This window comes from Nymphaea colorata, chromosome 3 (genome assembly GCF_008831285.2).
Source record: "Nymphaea colorata isolate Beijing-Zhang1983 chromosome 3, ASM883128v2, whole genome shotgun sequence".
In the NCBI taxonomy this organism is placed as follows: Eukaryota; Viridiplantae; Streptophyta; class Magnoliopsida; order Nymphaeales; family Nymphaeaceae; genus Nymphaea; species Nymphaea colorata.
This window is the reverse complement of record NC_045140.1, coordinates 2,744,738-2,769,530: the sequence shown is the minus strand read 5'-3', so window position 1 is coordinate 2,769,530 and position 24,793 is coordinate 2,744,738. Positions and strand designations below refer to the sequence as shown.

At 37.7% G+C, this 24,793-nt stretch overlaps 2 protein-coding genes across 2 annotated transcripts in view; both read right to left on the bottom strand.

Moving 5' to 3' along the window:
* The window catches only part of LOC116250664 (uncharacterized), a 35,149-nt gene extending 25,762 nt beyond the window's left edge, over window positions 1–9,387 (bottom strand). The window contains exons 1-5 of the mRNA XM_031624470.2: window positions 9,129–9,387; window positions 8,178–8,264; window positions 5,473–5,541; window positions 5,200–5,332; window positions 5,025–5,071 (exon numbers count right to left, since the gene is read on the bottom strand). Of these exons, the coding sequence (XP_031480330.1) occupies window positions 5,025–5,071; window positions 5,200–5,332; window positions 5,473–5,541; window positions 8,178–8,264; window positions 9,129–9,260 (468 nt within the window). The 5' untranslated portion in view covers window positions 9,261–9,387. The remainder of the gene's footprint in view (window positions 1–5,024; window positions 5,072–5,199; window positions 5,333–5,472; window positions 5,542–8,177; window positions 8,265–9,128) is intronic.
* Window positions 9,388–22,575: 13,188 nt separating this feature from the next.
* Window positions 22,576–24,544, bottom strand: LOC116249957 (adenine/guanine permease AZG2-like). The gene has a single exon (XM_031623275.2). The coding sequence runs from the start codon at window positions 24,411–24,413 to the stop codon at window positions 22,701–22,703; it is 1,713 nt and encodes a 570-aa protein (XP_031479135.1). The 5' UTR covers window positions 24,414–24,544; the 3' UTR covers window positions 22,576–22,700.
* Between the last annotated feature and the right edge of the window lie 249 nt (window positions 24,545–24,793).

The following is a 24,793-nucleotide window of genomic DNA, read 5'->3' as shown; positions in this document are numbered from 1 at the left end:
TCTTTCATTTTGAAGTTTTGCATCATCAAAACTTTAGCTTCTTCTATGTGTTTTTCTGAATTGCCTGTGATAACAATATCATCAACATATATAAGAAGTAAAGTAAATATGTTTTCCTTTCGATAAATGAAAAGAGAGTGATCTAGAGGACATCTCCGAAAACCACATTCTTGAATCTTGCAAGAGAAACTGTCAAACCACGAACGTGAGGCCTGTTTAAGTCCATAAATAGATTTTCTTAGTTTGCAAACCCATGCATGAGAGTCTCCTTTCGTGTATCCTGGAGGTTGTTCCATATATACTTCCTCCCTTAAATCACCATGAAGAAAAGCATTCTTCACGTCCATTTGATGTAGTCTCCATCCATATTCAACTGCCAATGATATAATCACGCGAATTGTTCCCATTTTGATCACAGGGCTGAATGTCTCATCATAATCTTCTCCATATTGTTGTGTAAACCCTTTTGCTACTAACCTTGCTTTGTGTCTTTCTATGCTGCCGTCAGGTTTGTATTTAATTTTGTATACCCATTTGGAGCCCACTACGTTCTTTTCGTGTGGCCTCGGAACGATCTCCCATGTTCCACATTCATGCAAGGCATCCATTTCTTCTTTCATAGCCTTTCTCCAATGATGTGATTTTGATGCTTGATCAAATGAAGTAGGTTCTTCCTCCTTGCCAATTTTTGCCATGAATAACTGAAAATCAAGTGATAAAGAATCATAGCTAACCCACCTGTGAATGGGATGACGAATGCGTTGGGATCTTCTAAGGTGGGGCATGTTGTCTTCTTCACTGTGAGCATCTCTGTCCCTTAGTCGTCGACTGTAGATAAGACCCGAATACCGATGTGCATCGTTGCTCTGTTCATTATTGTTTTCGTGATGACTTGATGACTGTGTTGGATCTTCTTGATTTTCACTTTGAGCCATATCCGACGGTTGTATTGCTCTCTCTGAATCTTCACTTTGAGGCACATCATTTTCTATAACAGGATCTGCATTGAATAACTGTGTACTGGTCCAGGGATCATAAGATTCAATGGTCATAGGCATTTCATTTGTATTATCAAAACTATGTTCATCAAAAATGACATTTCTTGAAGTTTTGATACGTTTAGTTGTTGGATCATAGCATCGAAAACCTTTATATTCATCAGCATATCCAACGAATCTACATTGAATAGCTTTGACTTGAAACTTGTTCCTCAAGGCAGCATCAACGTGAACATAGCATACACAACCAAAAACCTTCAAGTTCTTGTAATCAGGTTGTTTGCCTAAGAGTGTAAAATATGGCGATTTAGACATCAAGAGTGTCATAGGCAAACAATTTATTATGTATACAGCAGTATGGAAGGCTTCAGTCCACAAGGAAATGGGCACATTAGTATCATGCATCATGCTCATGGCGCTTTCAACTATATGTCGATGTTTCCGCTCAACTACACCATTTTGTTGTGGTGTGTAAGGGCAGGAAATTTGTCTAGTTATCCATTTTTCACGTAGAAATTCAATAAAATCAAGCGAGGAATATTCTCCCCCTCCATCACATTGAAAATGCACCACATTGGATGAAAATTTAGTTTGAATCATGGCATAGAAGTTTCGAAATATGTGAGGTACTTCTGATTTGTGTTTCATGAAGTAAATCCAGGTGAAACGTGAGTAAGAGTCAATGAATAAGACATAATATCTTGACCCAGACATAGAATCAATAGGGGCTGGCCCCCATACATCAGAAAAAATAGTTTCAAAAGGTTTGGAAGCCCTTTGATTTATATTATGGAAAGGTAAAACATGACTCTTACAAAGTCCACAACTTGAACATTTTTTGACACTTGAAGTAAGAGGTAAACTTGATCTTGGAATGAGACTATCTGTGACAAGTTTTTCAATGAAATGTCGACCACAGTGTCCTAGCCGACTATGCCACAAATCAGACTCCAAAAATTGGTTAGGGCCCCTTACTTTTGATTGAAAATGGCAAGAACTTGATGACGCATTATGAGAAAGAGAAAATGTCTTCAATCCTATATCAAAAGTGGATGAATCCTTGGGTAGACATTCCTTGAGGACGTACATATTCCCTTGACGCTCCCCTCTAGCGAACATTTTCTTCGTTTGGAGGTCCTTGACATAGACAGAAGAAGGTGTGAATTCAACAGAAGAGCTTGTATCATCAATGAGTTTAGAAATGGATATGATGTTCTTTTTGATATTGGGAGCAAGAACAACATTAGACAGTGATAGAGACGAGGATGATAATGGAATATGTGCATTTCCAATATGTGTAATAGGATGAGATTTTCCATCACCTGTTATAATGCAACTTCTACCGTAATGAGGGGATAAGTTAGTCAATTTACCTGCATTTCCTGTCACATGGGTAGCTGCACCTGAATCCAAGAACCATTCTCCCTGCTCATTTTGCTTTATAGTCATCTTTGAGAATGCGGCCATCAATAGCTGTTGCATATCTTCAGCGGTGGATTTAGAACTTTGTCCTCCTTGTTTATAATCATGTCTTACCCCTTTGTTTTTATTTTGAGGATTAAACCAACATTGTGCCTTCATGTGTCCTTTCTTGTTGCACTGAAAACAAATTGGTATTTCTTGAAGTATCCAAAGGAGACATACCTTGGTTATGTGGTGTTGGTAGAATGCCACGACCACCATGGTTGGAGTTCCCATGGCTCTTACCAAACTTTACATTCATAGCCAACACATTTTGGGAGTTCCCTTGATCAGTCCTTTCAATGACTCTTTTCATATTCATTTCATGTTGGAGAAGTTTACCTTGTAGTTCGTTGAAGGAAGGCAGAACAGGAAGGACCTCAAGAGCTGTAATAAAAGCATGATAATCATGCCCAAGTCCATTCAAGGTTTGCTGCACCTTTTCCTTATCAGAAATGTTATTCCCTGAGGCAGCAAGTTGGTCTGCGACGGCCTTCATACGCCCCAAATAATCCATGATAGACGTTGAACCTTTGCTCAAATTCTGAAATTCTTTCTTTAAGTACATAATTCGAGCTTCTGATATTTGGGAAAAGGTATTAGCAAGGGTTTCCCATAATTCTTCTGCAGTACAATCATCAGAAACTGAAAGTAACACTTGTTGAGATAAAGTGGACAAAATATACGCAACCAGACTTTGATCACGTCTCATCCACATAACATGTTCAGGATTGTTGTCTTCATGAACAGCAATAACTTCTCCTGCCTCATTTTTTATTTCCTGTAAGACGGATATTGGTGGAGCCTTTGTTGAACCATCGAGATGTCCAAAGAGGCCTTGACTTCTTATGAAAGGCATGATTTGCCTTTTCCAGATCAGATAATTCTCATGGTTGAGTTTTTCGGTAATAAGGTGAGGAAGAAAACTTGAGGACATGCCAGAATGCGAAAGGTTTTCCATGACAGCAGAAAGGAATGGTATATAGGTAGAAGATGAGAGGGAAAGAAGACACGATATAACAAGATGTGTCCTTGGTAAGCAAGAAGAAAAAGGAACAAGAATTGCGCAAGAGAAAAGTAAATTCAGGATAGAGACAAGATGAGAAAAGAGTTCTAACCAGATCAGACCTGTTTGGGCATTTCGTTTGGTAGAGATAACGTAACCTGGCGCTCTGATACCATGATAGAAATGTAGCACCAATATCTGTAACCCGAAAACAGCACTCACGCAGGAGAGAGAGAGAGAGAGAGAGAGAGAGAGAGAGAGAGAGAGAGAGAGAGAGAGAGAATGAAAACAAGAAGAAACTGAGGAGAAGAAGCCGTAGCCAAAATGGTTTGCACGGCCTCTATTTATAATCTCATTTTCAGAATTCTAAGAGTCTCCAATCGTGGAATCCTAGGAGATTTCACAAGCTCCAAGGACATTAATTACATCATAGAAACCTAAGAGACTTCACATATTACAAGGATATTAACTACAACATAGAATCCTAGGAGACTTCCCATATAACAAGGATATTAACTATAACATAGAATCCTAGGAGACTCTTCACATGTTACAAGGACATTAAATATTTTAACACATTCTACAAGGAGGTGGAATCCTAAGAGACTCCTCTTCAACGTGCTGGTGAAGGATTTATATTTTAACATCTATGACATGCACATTCATTCTCAAAGTTGTCTTATCAAATAACAATGTCCCTTGATGTCTTAACTTGATTAGTTGCAAGATCACAACACCGATTCCCTTTATATTGACCTGAATAGCCGGCAAATATTTTCAAATGCCAGTAAGAAAGCTCTACTTTCATCTAGAATCCAAACAATACTTCAGCCAAATATAGGCCATCAATCTCCCTTCTTGAATGCTGAGCAACCAATTTCTTACCTTCCACCTGCTAGAATATTACTTTACTTCTAACAATCCAAGTTGCATTTTTTATGTCTACAAATAGACAAGAACTAAACCATGAGATAATGGACTCCTAACCATCAGATAATGGATCGCTTTTGGCTTATCCTCGTTTGTAACTTTAAGTTAAAGCAGTCTTCCACCTTTCCCAATTTTTTCTTTTCTTAGGACCAAATCATGTGTTGTAAAACTGCAGGCTATAGAAAAAATATCATTTAATCATGCAACCATCCTCAGTCATATGCAAAATAAGAAAAAGGGTTTTACAAAAAAAAAAATCTGTAATGGGTATGATGAGCACGATGGCATCCAAAAAAATTGTTGTAACAATATAACTTATAAATAGTGCCTTCTTCAGCAAAAATAAAAAATCTAATGTATGATAAGTACACAACTTAAACTTAATTCATGCTACAGAAGCAAAAATGACATGAAACTTTGGAAATCAACACCTATGTTAACCCCAAATGCACGAGGGAAAAGAAAAAATTATGGTGCTTGAAATACTCTTTGGTATTCCATGGAAATGTCTATGAAATGGGTATCTTCACAACTTCAAGCCTTCTGCAACAATTACTGTAGCAACTGCATCACTTCAAACAAGATCCCACAAAGTCACATGGAACAATATGTTGGATGTGCAGTAATACCTTATAGTGGTGGAAGCGTTCTTGATTTGGTGAAGTAAACTCACCACCTGAAGGAAACAAAAGTCAAATATGGAAAAGCTAAACTTAAATACTTAACACTCATGCAGCAAGTTTCTCACAAAAAAACAGACTAGTGAACATTGGAAAGGGAAATAAAGAAAATCAGGCTTCCCACCAAGAATATATAAGTGGTCTTTCCATGCAATTGCCTGGTGAGCACTACGAGGTGGCGGGCTGTTAGGACTAGAAATCAATTTCCATTCACATTTTTCTACATTGTATCGATAAAGATCACCATATACAAATGTCTGCATTAACAAATCCAGAAGAATAAGTATTACAGCTGATCATTTTGAATGTGCCAGTCGTTAATATAAATCTACAGGAGAATATCAATATGTATGTCTTTACACTTTTCTTTATTGAAGATGATCTGGTCCATACTCACTTTATTGCCATTGTAATATTCACCTCCATATAGTATCAACTCTGTCTCCTTTAGAGGGTTGATATTCAACTGCGTACACCGCTATTTGTTAGAAAGGCTTTCTGTTGTGCTATAATACAATAGAATGAAAATTTACAAGAACTGAATACCACATAATTCCTAGGAAATACTATCCCAAGTTACTATTATATGAATATTCCTGGTTGTGCCACAAATGCCAGATTAATGTGTTTTCTACCTTATGCATTATTTCATCCTCAAGTGCTAAAAGAAGTAAAAAGAAACATCTATTACAATTTACACCATACAGATGTTGTTGTGCTTACAAAGTGAAAGGAGAAAGACCAATCACTAGAGAAGAAACAGCATAAAGTTTAAAGACTCACAATGATGTGTACTCCCAAGATATATCATAGGATACACAGTTCTGACTCCCATTTCATAGCATAAAGTTCTTTCATGAGAAACTTAATATTCAGCCTTAAGGAATTTATGCAACTTAGAATTCAAAATTTTAATTTTTGGTTTTTTTTTTTTTTGAACGTGTAACGTAAGATACACCTCGTATTGTACCATAACATAAGATACAAGGGTGTATTGTAAGTTATATCGCATAAGGTATACACTATACACCCCATATCGTACCATAACATAAGATACAAGTGCATTGTTAGTTAGATCCAGTAAAAATGTTGTGACACCCATTGCTATAAATATTGGATTGGGTATTGTATATCAGACTTCTGAAAATACACTATACCACCCTGCATTAGACAATATGCACTGACCTGTATCAGCTGATACATATCAAATTGTCTAACAATATTTCTCTGAAGCTTTATTTTTAATGCAATTCTTTTCATCAAATTTAGGAAATTCAAGGATTATAGAAAAATTACAAAAAAAAATCAGCAAAATGCTACAAAAGTTTTGTAGCATTTTGCTGCAAGAGGTACAATAATTTGTTTATGCAAGATGTTAGTTATTGCTGTAAAGTCCATCCAACTTTCATCCATCATCAACATGGCCATAAATTAGATTAAGGAAAGAACTGACAAACAAAGGGAGACAAATACTTAAATATTGAAGGAAAGAAACTAAAAAATTCCAAAGTGAATCCCATATCTTACCATATTGAAAGAAAATAGCAATTGAACAAAAATACAAAGGAATTAAAACAGCGACCAGAATGCAAGCAAATGAAATCATATTGGGTTTGGCAACATATAAGGCGAGTTGTTGAAACCTAACACGCAAAAATTTGTGCAGTAAGCCTGTAATATATATATATAGAAGAGAGCAGGCATATCTTCATATCTTGTATATGATACAGAGGATACTCCACATAAACACAGGAGAATGAGAAGAAACAGATATGTACATATTTGCTTCCTTTATTTACTTCTACAACCTTCCTTCAATATCTCCACCATGATCATTGGGCATCAAGTTCTCCACTGAGATCCTTATTGCAATGTGATACCATCTTGACATGATTACCTTCTCAAGGATGGCAACTTAAAGTCAACAAGTAAGAACTTCTTTTATCTTTTCTTGACAATATGAAAACATCTTGAAAGTTGAACGGAACATATGCAAACCACCCATTGTTATGGTATTTGAAAGCTCCATGGCTCTGATAGATAAGGATTCTTTCTTCCAAGTATTGAAGAATCAACATGCCTTTTTATTATGATGGTGTATGAAAGATGTTATATGTCCTTGATAGTATTATATGTGTCAACTACTTCCCAGTTAGACTCATCAGTCCTGAAAGAGACCTTCTGGATTGTTATCATGTGCATCAAGTTAACAACATTGTCCTGGACCCCTGGTGATGTTATAGGCACTCTGGATGTTATAGCAGTCAGTGCCATTAGCAATGGTCAGCAGATTATTTCCATCTTTTGTGTCTCCTCCAGCTTTCTCGCCTCCTTCAAAACACATCCACAGTTGGTTCTCAATGCAGGCCTGCAGGGTAAGGTAAACTGCAAAGATACAGACAAAACCTTCCAAAAGTTTTGTGTCTTTTTATTTACTTCATTTATTTTACCTAACATGAAGAGGAAAGGGGAAGCATATGCAGACATGGTAAGCTACAAGCAATCAGACTGCATTATTGACTGACCATAGACGAGCGCTGTTTCGGACCCTTCATCACATTGACTCATTGAGTGATGCACATCATCAAGTACGGACCAATATGAAACAATTTTGACAACATTGGTTACATCCTTGAAACTAGTTTCAAGGCTTCAAGAGTGTAAACTGTAAAGTATTCATTTCCACTATACTTATTAGTTTCCATACAAATTGTGACATTTCTATGATACTTGCAACACTAGCCACGCCTTGGTCATCATGCTCTTAAAAGTAATAACGAACCACAAATATATTATGTAATAGAGATTTTATGAATAGTTTATAAAGAATGACTTTCAAATACAGGATAAACGCCATGCTACTAAGTAGTATTCATGACCCAGTAATGGTTGTGCGCTTCTCTTTTTATTCCTTTCTAGGAGAGACTTTTGAATAATAAGTGATTCACTTTCTTTCTTAGTGCTTCTGAATAATCCGCTTGTTGTCTCAAGTTCAAAACGAAAAAAAATGCAGAATCAGCTCAATTTGAAACAAGGCCACATTAAGTAAATCAATATTAATGGACTCCTTCATGATATGTAGCAAGATCAACTGGAATATACCGTGCAATTAGCTCTGGGAGAAGGGGCAGGGACGTTTTCTTCAACATGAACCTCCTTTTTCTTGGCTTCCTCTTTCTGTATGCTAGCCTACCGAGAGTTCAATTTTGCATGTGTAAGAGTTACGCAGGGAATACAAAGATAACAAGCTTGAAAGTTTCAGGAATGCACAAGTTCAAGGAACACGACCATAAAGAAAGCTTGTAAAAGAAACATGCAAAGATAAGAGTAGCAAATAAGCTACAAAATGAATAAGTGTACATATATGCAGAAAACAGACAAATACACGCACACACTAGCACGCATATGGAGGAAACAATGAAAATGTTAGTGAACAAAGCAGCTGAAGTCAACACCATATAAAGCAAAGCAGGTGAAGTCAATAGACAATATATTCGCACTAGAAGGAAATGCCAAAAAAGACACGTACTATAGATTAAGTAAAAGGCCAAAAAAGAGATCTGGCGGAATAAATAAAATAAGATAAATTGATGTTCAGGGAAAAATGAAGGAAAAAAAGATAACATATGATCCCCAGAGAACAGAAGCCAAGTGTCTGAACCAAAACCTCCGCTAAAAACTGCGCCAGTCAACTACTACTTGATTGACTGATGCAGAGAGTTGGCTAACGAATGCAAGAATATCCGTTAAAAGCTATCTGATCATGCAATGCCAGCAAGCGAGATATTAATGCCGCTGAATTCCTGACACAGAGACGATAGACGACCTAGAGACCGAAATTTCCTACTGGAATCGAGTGCCTGAACTCAATACTTCTTTATCTCCCCCATAGTCTGAATCCCAGAATAGAAGCATAAAAGCATAAGAAATAACTTAAAACAGGAAACATTGTAAATAAACCGAGCTCTCTGTCACCATCGACCACCATCACCGAAAACTCCATTTATTTCGAGTTGGGTGCGCGCTGAAGCTCAAGATTTTTTGTGTTCATACCAAGATGGCGTCTATGTCGTCCTCTATGGACACCTTTTTGCTCTCTCTCCTTGCCTTCTTTTCCTCTGCCTTCGCAGTTTTCCTTTCTGTTTTCTCCTTGCCCTTACCAGGCTTCCGCTGCTTCTTCCCCATCTCTTCAAACAGACGTCGATGTCTGTGTTGAAGCAGGAAAAGACCGATAGCCGAATTCCTTTCTGCGGCACTTTCCTCCTCCCACTCTGCAAGAACCGCTTCCCTCCACGGAACCGTCTTCAATTTCTTCGGTTCGGCCGGGAAATTGCTCAAGGAAGCCGTCGCCAACGAGTTGGATCTGGATCCGTTTGAAGTCTGTTTAGTGATCCAATAGGAGGTGATAACTGATAGGCATTTCGATGGGTTTGATCCAGTGTTATGAAAATCGGCCCAGATCAGCTTGAATCGGATCGAATCAGTGGTGCAGTCGATTCAAGAGTTCCACATGTCCAGTTTTAACCGATTCTTTCATGAATTTTATATCCTTTTAGTTATTTTCATATTTTTCTCCATTTAAATTTTAAAAACATTCTTAATATTTTTTAGCCTATATTGACAGATCCTCTAACAATGAAAAATCGTCCTTTTAAGGGGTCGTCAAATTTGTCCGAAATATTGGAAGTCATCTGTTGTACTTCATGAATTCATTCCAATTTTTGAAGAATATTTAAAAGATATTCACAAATTATCCATGCTGCCCTGCTCCTTAAATTTTAGGTAAATATTAGTTCAATTTGAATTTGGCGAGATGGGTTCGATAAGGAACTTTGGATTCAATTAGTATATGATTTGAATTTGCTAGCATGTTAGATGGATTCCTTATCTGTATTTGGATATTTGAATCTCCTTGTGAAATGTCAAATTCAGATTTGATTTTTGTACCTTCAAAAGCACATCCAATTATAGAACCGATCAATTTTGCCTGCATTGAAATTGTTGGGATGGAGGGGAAGCTTTGTGATTTTCACGGCGCCCATTGCATGAAGAGCCGGGAAACTGGGGTTTCCAAGACATTGCATTAGAACAGTCTCGGTAATGCAACTCGATCATCCGCACCATATTTCAATTCTATGTTGGCTCGATTATTCTTGATAATACACTACTGATTTTGACATGTCCTTCATCTTATCCCGTTAATAGAACAGGGAATGGCCCTTAGGAGGTGTTTAGTATCGGGATATTGCATCCTCTGAACAAAAGGTTCCATTAACGTATCTTATTAATAGATAAGAATGTCAATAGATCATATTCAAATGGGATATACCCTTGTTGTATTTGTTTTTTTGTAATATATGTTTAAATTGGATATACCGTTGTTGTATTTGTTTTTTTTTTAATATATGTTCACATATGCAAATTCAACTACGAATAAAAAAAAAAAGTCAGATCTAAATCTGAAACCATTTCGAATCTGAATTTTGAACCGAATTTGGTCAATTTTTCAAAATGGAAGAATATTGGATATAGGTATTTATTTAAAACTAAATATGATCCAAATCCGAACTTGAACTTGATTTGATGTCATTTTTTTAAATCTGAGTCTCATTCAGTTTTTTAATTGGATATTAAATTTTTTCATATCCGAGCATCTATTTCAAATTAATCTCGCATGTTTTTTTTACTTAACCAAAATTACCTAGAAACTACAAAAAAAAGTTATCGAAGCAGTACGTAGGTTTTGTAATTCCATAAATTTGGAAGAAAGAATATTTTTATTTGAATGCATGGCTCCCAGAAGAAGGTCTAATTAACTCCTACTAATTGCATCAACACTCCTCGGGTGGAACAAAAATGCAGTCGAAAGTAGGGAAAACGAGACTAATACAAGGACGATTATTATGAGTTTTAGCGACAGCTAAAACTGCCGTTGGTTCCAAGGTTTCCGTCACTATTGTTTGTTTGCAACGGCCAAAACTTCGCCAAAAGTAATAAAGACGGATTTAGGGGTCACCTTTTCCAAGTACCTCTTGCGACAACTATGTCAGTCGCTTTAGGGTATCATTAAATTGACTGAATTGGCCAAAAAAAAATGTTGTGGTTCACCTTCTTAACAAACAAAGACCAATTGTAAACAGATAACTATTTTTCCATTTCCTTTTGGCATACCCCGACAAAGTTCATTGTCTTTTTCAAAAGTTGCAATGGAAGCCCACTTTATTCATCACCAGTGGCAAAAAATTTCTGGTCCGTAGGCCTAGCATAGTCGGCCCGGCCCAACTCGGCCCGATAAGAGTCAGGTTCGGGTCAATCCGATGTCCAAAACCCGAACCCATGCCCAAAACCTGAGCCCAAATCCAACCTACAAAGTAGCGGACCCACCAGCTACAACGTAGCTCCACTACTGGCTCAAACCCAAGTCATGCTCGGTACTAAGTACATGTTGGGTACTGGCCACTCCCGTGCCCCCTCTTGGACCTCATTGGCATGTAATTATCCTGTATTGCTACAAACAAACAAAATGACGGTTCCCTACAATTTAGATGCAGTTGTTTGGAATTTCCAATGTAAATCTTGCCGGGAGTTAGTCATAATTTTTTTTCATAATAATGATAGATATAGATAATGGAGTCACAACGTACATTGTGACTTGGCATGTTCTTAGAAGTTAAGATATGTCCCCTAATTAAATTTTTTAAATTTTTTTAGTAAATCTAATCATAGAATGCATGCATAAAAGTGAAAAATGCATAAAAAAACTCAGTGCCTAGATAGATGTTTTTTTGGGAACCGAAGGTAAAATCTTTATTAGGAAATTTGTGGAATCTAAATATACACACGCATGTGTTTCGTGTTATCTTCCAAATCAAATGAATTTTAATATCGAGCATTCATCCGTACACTTAGATTGGTGGGCAATAATTTATAGTTCTTGGAAATTGGGCTCAACAGGCCAAAAAAACTGGAAAGGCGTGCTCTCTCTCTCTCTCATATATATATATATATATATATATATAAAATATAATGAGAATTGAAGAAAGTTAATATTCGGATTAGAGTTATTAGAATCAGGGTTAAACTAAGAGTTGAGCCAACTGGAGCTCGACTGATTGGGTTAAGCTTGACTCAAGCTCAACTCACGAAATTCAAGCTTATAAATGGGTCGATTCAAGCTCATTTAATTTTAGGTTATCGCTTTTCTCTACTTTTTCAACTTAAAAACAAAGGAAAAAAAAATCAAATCAAGCGAAGAATTGGCAAACAAGCTTAAATGAATTGACCTTGAGCTTGATCTCGGACCGGGACTTGGTTTACTGACTGGAGCTCAAGTCGACCTTGTACAACTCAACTCGAACTCAAAGCAAGCAATATATAGGTCGAGTGGCATGAAGCTGACCGCGCTCGAGCTCGAGCTCTACTCGATCAGCTCGTGTATTGCCGTAGTTAGAATCAAGTTACACACGCACATATTCTATTCTATCAACGAGAAATAATTGAATTAGCCGATTACATCATCACCAATGTGCTCGGATCATGTTTGTGGAGGATTCTCAAGATGCAGATTATATATATATATATATACACACACAATCTGGATAAGAAGCGAGGATATCTAAGGAGTGACACATAATTCCCAAGAGCTGGCAGACAATGCGTTGCTGTTGAATTGAATTTGTCAACGGATTCTTTATATCAAGAATCGTGGATCATGGTGGAAGAGCGAGGGAGGCAACTAGAATAATGGTATATATCACATACGTAACCATTAGTTGGTATCTCATCATCCTCTTTTACTCACTTTAAGATGTGACACCAGCTGGCCTAGCCTTAGTGAAGTGGTCAAGATGTCGTCGAAAGCGCTGACTAACACATATATATATATATATATATATATATATATATATATATATATATATATATAATATGAGGATTTCATCACCTGTTAACATGCCAGTACTGCTCAACTTCAAGCATATTCTCGGCATTAAAAAATTAATACTTGGATGAGATGTATATGTAGTTGACACAGCCTTGGACTTCGAGAGAGCTTCGGCTTTCATTCGGACAATGAGATTCTCCATGCACTCACCTGGTTGACAATTGCCTTTTTTTTCGTAGTACTTGATTCCTTTTCGTTTAGGTGAAGTTCTTTTCAGTATGAAATGAAACACTTAATTGAAGTTGCTTTTATAACTCCTTTTCTTATTGTTAGTTTCTTAATTTCTCTTTTTACTTTCGTAAGCCTTTTTTTTTTTCTTATATATAAATACTTGAACCAAAAGAATTAACACGTTCAATGAGTCAGATTCATATGGGTGTCAACTTTTTGCACTAGCAGATACAGTTTTTAGCAACAGTTTTCAAAGATTTTGTCATCCGGCAGTATTTTGGCAGCTGGTTGCTATCAATTCCTCTACAATGCACTGCTTTCTTCACAAGCAACCTTCGATTACAGAATAAACACAAAAAAAATTAATTGCTTAAATATATAATGTGAGTTTGGCCTTTGTAAAACTATTGGCCCCTGTGAAAATTTTTCAAAAGTTATACTTAGTGTTACACTGCAGTTTGCCCCCCAAGGGCAAAACCTTGGCTCCACCCCTGATTGAGAGTGTGATATTATTAATGTAAATCTAAGTTATATCTGTCCTTAAAGATAGATGAGTGTCCAATACTTACAATTACAAATAGGGCTGCACAATGAGCCGAGCCAACTCAGGTTTGACTCGAACTCACTCGAAAAAACTCAGCTCGTGCTCGACTCGTTTATAAACGAGTCGAGTTCAAGCTTACAAAGATACTCGAAATGATAAACGGGTAGAGTTCGAGTTTTAGGAACTCGACTCGTTTATACTCGACTCGACTCGTAAACCGATACTTTATATAATATTGCCAAAACCAATTTCACAAGTTACACAAGTTAAACGAGTTACACGAGTTAACGCTTACATGAGTTGAACGAGTTAATGCTTAAACGAGTTAATGCCTAAACGAGTTAACACCTAAACTAGTTAAATGGGTTAAACAAGTTGAGTTTGCTCGATTTTGTTTAGTCGAGTCGAGCTCGAGCTTGCTATAAGGAGCTCGAATCGAGTTCGAGCTTGAGCTCGAGTTTTTTGATCCGCATCGAACTCAAGCTGGCCAAACTCAGGCTCGACTCAACTCGTGTTCGGCCCTAATTACAAAGCCAGCGATCAAAATGGATCTGCACCTTAATTGTTGACAGATTTTTCTCCCATCATGATTTCCAAGTATAAAAGAATTTGGTAGTTCAAGCAATCTTCAGACCTCAACTTCGTTTGTTATTGCAATAGTCATGTGAAAATGACTCTAAAGGATCGATCTCGATTCTCATGGATCCTGCTTTCTCATGAAATGATATGTTGTGCCATGCTCTACTAGCGCATATTTACCATATTTTGGTGCTGCCCATTGGGAATCTGGTTCTTCACTAGTGACACGACCTTCTCGCATATTCTCTTGGCAAGTACAAGGTCCAAACAGGGCTAGAAGTTGGTCCGACCATATCCCCGTTTGGAATCCCTAGCTTCTGCTTCACACTTTTTGTTGATTAACGAATTGAAAACCTAAAGAGCCCAAGGATCTTTCATGATTTGCTTCTTTCTTTAATTTGTGCAGTTACCATTGTGGCAAATTTGGAGCAAGAGCATGCCCATTTGAAATGCATGAAAACATGTTTTTGAGTGATTTTTTTTCATTGGAGGATGGGGCCGCCAATACATAATTTTGGTCTCTCTGACACAGAGAAGCAGTACGTCATAGTGGCCGAGCCAGAAATTTTTGTTAAGGGGGCACTATTAATTCATCAAAATCTTTTAAGTGGCAGTCCTTATATAAATAATGAAATGATCATAAGGTATCAATATAAAATTATTCAAATTTATGTAGGCTGGTGTGGGCAACTGCCTACACTAGTACAGTTGCGCTTTATTCACATGAATTGAGAAACGCCACAGCTGATGGCCCTTATGTGATGATCAAAATAGTCTCATCAGAGTAAAGTAGACATTCACTAGTGTAACTTGGACCAGGCCCGAGCTGTGGGGAGTGGTCACCGCCCGGCCCAAGCCTAACATTTTATCGACCCGGCTCGATGTCCAGCCCTGAATGACAGTTAGTGACTATAGTGAGCATGGCCGCTTGTCTTAGGTTATATTTGGCATCTATGAGACAAGCTAAGGATAACTCTAGGTGCTATAGGCCTCATGTCCAAATAAATTTCTTCTATTTTACCTATTCAAATGTTGAAAAGTTTTAAATAGCACATGTGCGCATGGCTCCGATAAGTTTAGGTACAATCCAATACTGAAGCACAGGGGCGAAACCAGAAATTTTCCATGAGGGGGGTCAAGTTAAAGTTTCTAAATTTTGATAAGGGCCAAAATATTATTTTTCAAAATTTTTATATAAGAAAAGTAAAATTTACATGTAACTTCAAACAAAAAAATTGAAGTGGGACCAGGGCTCATACCCCTCCTAACTCCGCCCCTATTGAAGCATATGAACAGTTGATTTAGAGAGTGCTCAACAACCAAACATTTGGCTGCTCTGGTGGTCCGTTACAAAGCACATTAGATCATGGACTCTAAATCGCTCTTAGTGTTGACATATAGTTGCTTTATGTATACATGATGATGATCGTGCACTGTATATCAAACCATCATATATGGTAAAACTATAATTGATTTTTTATAATCAGCTGGTGACTTAGCATCACATTATTAACATGATAATTTTAATAATGGTCTAACATAATAATACTATAAACAACTATAATCAACACAAGTTGGATCACCGTCTGGTGGTTCAAATGCATGTAAATTCTTGTCACTTTCCTCTGCCTCTGCACGAGAGAGAGAGAGAGATTTGTTAGAATTACGGTTGAGTCCTTTAAATACATAAAGTTGATTCATACTAAAGCATGTCTCTTGATAATTAAACAATAACAAATATATCTTCTTCAAGCTCAAATGTGACAATAAAACACGACCAGCCTTGCCTTTTTGTTGGGGTAACGTGGTGCATGCGTAACGAAGAAAAAAGGACCATACATATATATATATATATATATATATATATAACAACTGAAATATGTCTACATATCGAAAATGGCAACTAAAAATTTGTGAAATTTATAATTTTTTTCAGGAATATGGTAAGTGTGTTTGACCATATGGTTCATTAAGGTAAAACATGTGAGAGGTGATAATATTTATTCAAATTTTGAATAATTATCTTTAAATATTTGTAGAACCATTAAGTAAGCAACTCGATCAAACAAAGTGTTTGACTCTTGAAAAAATTAATATTCATGTAGATCGCATTGATACTTTTGGAATAAAATAGATTAATATGCCATAATAAACATTAATCGTTATATGTAGATATGTATCACATAGTTTAGCTGAATATCTTAAATAGTTGCTAATGTGCATCTCACGAAATAAATCTCATAGATGAGATCACCAAGTTTGGATTCCTAGAAATAAATAATTGAATCATGTTCTTCTCGGAACCTCTACAATGTTTTATAATACTTGAAGATCGAGACTTTGGATTTTTTCAGTTTGTTAATATTATGTATGCTCATGACAGAAACACGTAACTAGAGTGCATCGATAGATCCACCTCTCTCTCTCTCTCTATGCACAGGCGTACATGTGTGTGCGTGTGCATATATTAAAGCATTGATTTGCATGCACACAATCTAGTTTGAATGACATGCACTTATTCTTTTTATCGTGTAGATATGTTGAGCTGGGTCGGGCACCAAATATAGAATATTTATTTCTATTTTCCCTTAAAGGTATTTGTTATAGCACTCTCAGCCAATTATCTTTCAGCCACCAGAAATATGCTTCAGGTTCCAATGCAAAGCTAATTTCCAGTACCAATCCAAAACTTCTACATCAAAATTATAGAGTAAGATTCGTTAACATGACAAGCAGTTAAATTGCATATCGATTAATCATATGTACATCTTCCATACAATATGCCACAGAAAAAGCTACTTTTTTGACGATCAGTAAGGTGGATTGAATGGCTATATAAATTGAAATCAGCAGGCCGTTGAATGAAAAAATATCTAAAAGCAGTTAGTAAAAATACCATGCAACAATTTATAGCATAGTGACAAGTGTATGGTGCTTGGTTTATGATATAATTAGCTATGGTTTTTAAATAATTAATCATCCAACAACATTCGTCAGCCGACTGATTCTGATATATATATATATATATATATATATATATATATGTTTGTGTGTGTGTGTGTGATGCACTAGCATGAGCATGAGTATATGTGTGTGGTGTTCAAGAGAGGAACCTGGTCCCCTAGTCATATCTACCAGCGTGGAAACACAGCGTTGGGCAGCATGTGGCTATGGTAAGGGTAGAATAATGCATGGCACCGTCTTGAAAAGAAAGAAGAAACGGAACAGCCCTAGCTGCTATGTGATCCGATAAGATTAGAGATACCATCTTCAAAATAGAATCAAAATGTCATGTCCCATCATGTTGCTGGCTTCTTGTTCTTGTTGTAAAGAATGGAAGGTCATCGTTGAATTTAATGTTGAAAAAAAAAAGTAGAAGAAGAAGATTTCAGAGGCGAAAGTAGCGGACATATAGTGCTCGCAGGCTGCTGGATTGTCACTTGCCCTTCAAACTTACGGCTTCGATGGGGAATCATTCTGCAGCCAGCATTCGATATGCTTGTAAAAATTTGATCGCTAGGCCCGAGAACAGATATGGTATCTATTGAAAACAGAAAGAATAATTAAGTTTTATGATCTTTAGTTTCACGAGTGAGCAAGAGGTTAACAATCCGCTGAGTAACCTGAAAAGAGGCCTCAAATCTCCCCATTCTCCTTGCCTCCACTGTCTTAAGAGGTACCGTATACTCATCAGTTAAGTGTTGTGATCCTATCATTTATGGTATAAGGAAATAGCGCTTATGGGAATTGAACTGACGACACACCTTCTACACAGCACTTGCCTAACCAGCTATGCTTCGCGCCTTAGTGCAATTTTTTCGTGACTGTTTCACAACTTATAAGATGCATTAAATATTTAAATATTTAAGATGCTTAGGAAGGTACTTTCTGAAACTAATCCTTTTGTCAAGCAGAAAATAACGATTTCATTTTTACTAAACGACTGGCAAGTTAAATGTTTAGAAACTCCTGCACCATTTTTACAAACCATTGAAAAGCCTAGAAGTGTTTTTGAAATGACAAAAAAAGTTTAGCTTTTTAGTTTCATTATTGTCAAATCTTCAGTGTCCTTTAAAATTTCCCAATATTCTTAAGTTAATTTTCAAGGTTTCTATCAAATCTTGTGCTGGCGGCTATTCTATCGCTAAAATCAATCTCTGATCTCTCCTTTATATACAGACAGAATTTTCCAGATACTTTCTAATAGCTTTGCATGCTTTTTCTATTCATTTGACCTCGTAAACACAATCTTTGGCTTCATCTGATGGGAAAATACTGTTTTCATAGTTAGATGTGATCTTTACGCAAGCAAAATATGAATTATTTCATACAATGTCATATGCTTGATGGAAAGCAAAATATTCTTTCTTCCTTTTTAATCTGCTCTAGGCAAAGCATGATTGAGAATACACGAAAAACAGCAACACGTGAAAGCATGTCCTTTTAGGTTTATGAATTTGTTTTGGACATAATTGAGAGAAGTATAGAGGATCAGTTCAGATTGACTTTGGTTCGAGGAAAATGTGGTCTGCGGAACTATATGTGGAGCATTTAGACATAAATTTGATAGGGACTCCCCATAATTTGGTAGCCTCACCTCCATTAACAAATGCTTATTTATGAATAATTCATCAGCGTATGCCTTTTATACTCAAGTCATGGATCGAGCCACTGGCAGAGCCAAAACATTTTGGCTGGGGGGCACTAACCGATCTCTCGTTTAAGAGGATGAGTGCTTGCAGGGCACTGACTTAGGTTTGGTGTGGACACCATATATGACTGGACCTAGTGAACATTAGTTTAGCTTAGTCCACAATACATGATTTTAGGGGCTGGTGTGGGCAGTGGCCCACACCAGTCACACAATAGCTCCACTACTGGACCCAGCCAATCTATGCCTTAAGCAGTCAAATAGTTAATGGAGAAACAATTTGAGTTATTAATGAGGTTGTAGGAGATTGATAGGTAAACACTAGTTTTGGTAGTGTACGAGAATCTATGAGTGTATTTGCTCATCTGATACGTCTCAAAAAGTTAACATTAGTCTTATTGGGACTATTTGGCAACAGAAACATTAAGAAATTGTTCTCAGAGATTGAAGTAGATTCATTGAATACTAAAACTTAGTGTTCCAAAGAGATTCATGAAACAATTTGTTATTATTCCCACTTCCAAACAGTGCCGTTGGGCCGCAACTGTTATTGATTGGGGGTGACGCAAACCATTTTATCAAACATTTAAAAACTTGAAAGCCTGAATCCATGCAGAATAGGCCCCAGTTGTGAGAAAATCTTAATTTATGTCACAGAAATAGAAATAAAGCAGGCATTGGATTCAAAACTGAAGCTAAAACTATAGATTGACGTCTTATTCAACCTGATTCTGAAACTTTTGCTACTAATATGTTATATATATATATATATATATATATATATATATAGGAATCTTTTGGCAGACCCCACCATGAAGCCCATATATTACCTTCACAAGTCTAATTTTGTCTATTATAAAGCTTATGTTTGTCATTGTATATTATACCTTGGATCGAATTCTCTGCGTTGGGTTCTTTTCGTAAGAGAAAAAGAAAGTTGATTTTTTTTTTGTTATGATAGTAGAGGATACTCCCCATCTTATATACTTTCAGAACAAAGTCCCCATTATTTTGGCGAACACTTCCTGGATTAACAAATATTGCGTTACTTTGACAGGAACTGTCAGACCGATAAAATTACATTTTCACCTTTTAAACAATAATTTTCTCAGCGGTGATTGAATTTTCATTTTCCAAAAGTTTCACAATGTAACAAACTTTTCTGCCTGCTTGGAGTACAGCAATAATAACATGTGTCACCGTTTCATGTATCAGCCTTAAAACTTCGACCAGGTTCATATAACAAAAAATATATCATGAATATACCTCAATTTTTGATATAGATACATGAAAATTTTTATTACTAAGCAATCCCTCTATGGCTTTGCCGTTTTTATGTTGCATTGCAATCAAGACCGAAGGGACCATGTTGGAAAGAATTCAATTTTTTTTAGCTAAACGATAAAGCACAATGATAATTATAATTAATTTATCTTCTAATTGAAAAGAGGATGTTTTGAAATTGAAATTCTTAGCAGGAAGAAAACGACTGTGGCATCCCAACTGAACCCATAGTTGAAATAATGCGAAAGAAACTTTGTCATAAATTCTTAGGCAGTGTCGCATCGTAAGGTTGACGCCGGCCACCAACTCAGCCATGCTTTTAGAATGATGTCATCATCGCCCAGTGACCATTATATCGAAAAGATAAAGAATAATTTTTAGCATATATATCTTGAATGGAAAAGAGAGCCACCGTTGCTTCCTTCATACACCATGCACTTAGACTTTGCCATATATATATATATATATATCATTCAATTAATGCATGGCAGTGCGCTAAGAGAGGCCGGTAGATTTCTCCATCTACTTGGTAAATACCAGACCGTTTGAGTAAGAGATAAAAAACTAGTTAGGCCTCTTAATTTGTGTTAAAAAATCTTACTTTAAACAAACTATGAACATCTTAATGTGTTTATAAACGCTAGAATGCTATTAAATTATGTTTTAATTCAATTTATTTTTGTAAAAAGTCTGATTTTTCTACTATCGAATTTTTGTTGTTATATGATCATTTCACCCTTTTATTATTGGAAAAACCTTAACATTATTTAAAGTAAAAAAGTGACCAACTCACTCATCAAATCACTTTTAAAATCACATCTATAAGGTTAAATTGCAAAAAAAAAAAAAACTTCAATATTTAATTTGAATTGGTCTGGTTTTGTTTCTTACCTACACACACACACACACACACAGATGTATATATATATAACCACTTAAGTCAAGACAAAACCGGACCACCCAAATTCATGCTAAAATACGTATGTTTTAAACAGGATATCATTTTAACATGTTTATCGTTCAATAATCCAATGCAGAACATGTTTTAATTCAAGTTATTTCAATGAAAGAATATTGAGCTTTTTACTACCAAAGGTTTAGTCTTCTCAAGCTGTTAATTAATGATTTTGATGATTAAGATAAGAACTTTAAAATTAAAGTGATTAACTTATTATATGTTGTCGATCAGATTAGATTTAAGATTATATATATACATAAGGTTATAATATTATACAAGAACAACATTGATAACCTGCTTTAAGAGTCAGTCTTGCCTGAGATGGTTATTTTTATCATATCATATAAGAACATTGATAACCTGTTTTAAGAGGTCTGTCTTGTCTGAGATGGTTACTTTGGAACGTACTCATTCTTCTCTCTCTAGCTCCCTTCCTTTCCCAACCCAGCATATATATATATATATATATATATATAGAAAGAGAAAGAGAGAGAGAGAGAGAGCTAGGCTAGCCATGAATCCAGTATGAGAATAAATTTCGAAGTGTGCATCTCAACAATGGAAAGGTGGAATTGGATGCTCTAGTTCAAGTGAATCATATAAATCTGAACACACACATATATAGGTCATGGGCCCCTTGCAGGAAAAGTTATGAAATAGAAGAGAGAGATTAAGACCTATTAAAAACACAACTTTCATTGAAACTATTAAACGGTTTGTCAAAAGTTTCTCTGCAATAAAAGTATCTTTTTCTTTTTTTCTTTTGGATGTAACTATTTTTACCTAGCACCAAGCAGCCCCTAACCACAAAGCAAAGAAAAATAAGAACAGGCTTGGGCAGTGGAGAAACCACGAGCCACATGGTGGCTGGTGTCTGGTGTGGGCAAAATTAGTTTAATATATATGCTAATGTTTTGATATATTTTATTATTATATATATAAATGCTCAAACAAATTAAAGTTATTGAATTAATGCTCCCCGAAAAAAAAATTTCTAACTTCGTTCATGGGCTTTGGCCGTTCCGACATATCTCTCCCTCCATCTCCCTTCAACAGCAACGTCCCATTGAAAGCTATAAATTCCCAAATGCCTGTCCAGACACTTTCGGGGTAGTTCTAGGAATATCATGTTAAAGAGTGGAGTTTACATAAAATTTTCAACGGTCAAGCAGGGTCCAGGTTTTACCCTCCACGAAAATGCCTATTCGAGGCGGAAATAGGTCATGGTAGGCCACGCCTGGCCCGTTGGCTGCACTTCTGCATCTGATTAAGAGGTTGGATATCTGGGATATCGCCGGATTATCTGAACGCCGGCCAAAAATCCGGTTGCATATACTTTATAAACCCTTTCTAATTAGCTACGACTGTCTATTCCATGAAATTAAATTACATTCATTAGTTTAATAACACCCAGATCAAAACAGAGCTGATTGTATCCTGCCAACAATGTAAGTGAGAAATCGATCTACAGAGGCTTGAACAGAAAAAGCAATTCATTAAACAAGAACAGGTGATTCATTGGCAGCAGTTACTTGGTTCTGTACCTTAGCCAGCACAGGGCGTTTCCTTTTGGCAAACCAATTCCTGGCGCAACCAATAAAATCAAAGGCATGGAGCACAATGTACACACCAATTCCTCCGATCAGCCCATTCGTTATGGAATAGGACAGAGGCATGAGCAGCATGGTGATGAAAGCCGGCACCCCTTCTTTCGCATCCTCCCATTTGACCTCCTTCACCACCTTCATCATCGTCGCCCCAACCAGTATCAGTGAAGGGCCAATCGCCCATGGAGGAATGTTCGCCAATAGAGGCGTGAAAAACAGAGAGACAAGGAAGTAAAATGCCACAGTAATGGCGGTCAGCCCTGTTCTTCCACCTTCCCTGATACCCGCGGACGACTCGATGAACGTGGCCACCGGCGAGGTCCCCAAGGCCGAGCCGACCATGATGGATCCGGCGTCGACCATGAAAGCCAAGTACTGACCTTCAAATTTCCCATTCTCATCAATGAAACCCCCAAACTCTGCCATGGAATACAGGGTTGCAGTAGTCGCAAGCACGTCTATGTACAACAGGGTGATGAGGGAGACCCAAACTGGCGTGTGGGAGAAGCCATTGAAGCTGAAGGCACCAGCAGTGGACTGAATCTTGTGGAAATCCACCACCCTCTTGAAGTAGCTGTAAGAAGCATCTCCCTCTGGTGTGTTTGGGAAGACGGTGACCTGTGTATTCCTGATCCAAGACACCAGGGTGACCACAACTATCCCATATATCATACTCCCCTTCACATTCTTCATCAGGCAGTAAGATGTCAGTACAAAGCCGGCGGCGCCCAGCCAAAATGTGGGGCTTTCCATGGTGTGGCTGCTGCACTGTGAGAAGCCACCAACCTCTGTGATGTACTGTTTGGGGCAAGCGGCCAGGGTGATGAGAGTTGAAGGGCTGGGGCCGACGAGGCCGACGCCTTGACCGGATTGCAGGCCGATGAATGCGAGAAAGAGTCCTATGCCGGCTCCACAGGCTAGTCGGACCGACCTAGGGGTGAGCCTGGCGAGCCATGACCTGAGTCCTAGCGCAGAGATCACGAAGAAGATGGCGCCTTCTAAAAAGACTATGGCCAGCCCGGTTTGGTAGGACAGCGGACCAGAGCCATGGAAGCCGACCAAGGTGTAAGCGAAGTAGGCGTTGCTCCCCATGCCGGGCGCTAGCGCCAGCGGCAGGTTGGCGAGCGCGCCCATGGCCAGGCTGCCGATGGCGGAAGAAAGAGCGGTGGCCACGATCAGGTCCTTCCTGGTCTTGGCTAGGCAGTTTTGGTAGCCGGGATTGGGTGCTGGGGTGTCTGACTTGCACTCGGGACCGGGCTGAACTAGTCGGAGCTGAATGGAGGCGGTGGTGTTGCCGTCGCGGGGGTGGTAATGGTAGAGGCCGTGGCAGTCGGACTCCGCTATTGTGGGGACGTTGCAGACCATGGAGCAGTCGCCGGCGGTGCAGGTGCCACCGGAGTCAGACAGGATGGTTGCATTGACGGCCAGGATGTAGGCCATGGTGAGGAAGGTGGCGGTGCCGGCGCGCAGCTCCTTGGTGAAGCAGGTCTTCCGCTCTTCCATCTTGAAGCGCCTCCCCAGCCTGCTCTGGTTAATTCTATCGTTCAATCTCTTCTCCATGTCGCTCCATGACTGCCCAAGTTTCTTCCAGACGTTCACCATCTCTGTCTCTCGCTAGAGCGATCTCTCTTTTCCACAGTTCGATGAACTCTCCTTTCTCCCTCTTTAAAAAGGAAAGGGGTTCCTCTGTTTCTTTCTTTCTAGACCTGGACCAGAGATGGCAGCCCCTTTCTCTCTATATATAAAGAAGGAAACGGGTATCTAATTTTCCAAATCTGCATGCGATTATAGACACTCTATCTATCTCTGAAATAATAGTACACAATGAATCTAGGCGACTCTGGGAGATGAATTGGAAGATAAGTAGAAGAGGTCGAGGGCGCTCGTTGGTCAAGTTGCATGGTTTCCAATGTGATTGATTGAATTATTTCAATATGATGAATATAATAATCTTCATTATGCTTTTTCCTGCCGCTACTCGA

Excerpts from the sequence above, each read along its gene's own strand:
- LOC116249957 (XM_031623275.2), bottom strand. The coding sequence starts at position 24,413 with ATGGTGAACGTCTGGAAGAAACTTGGGCAGTCATGGAGCGACATGGAG.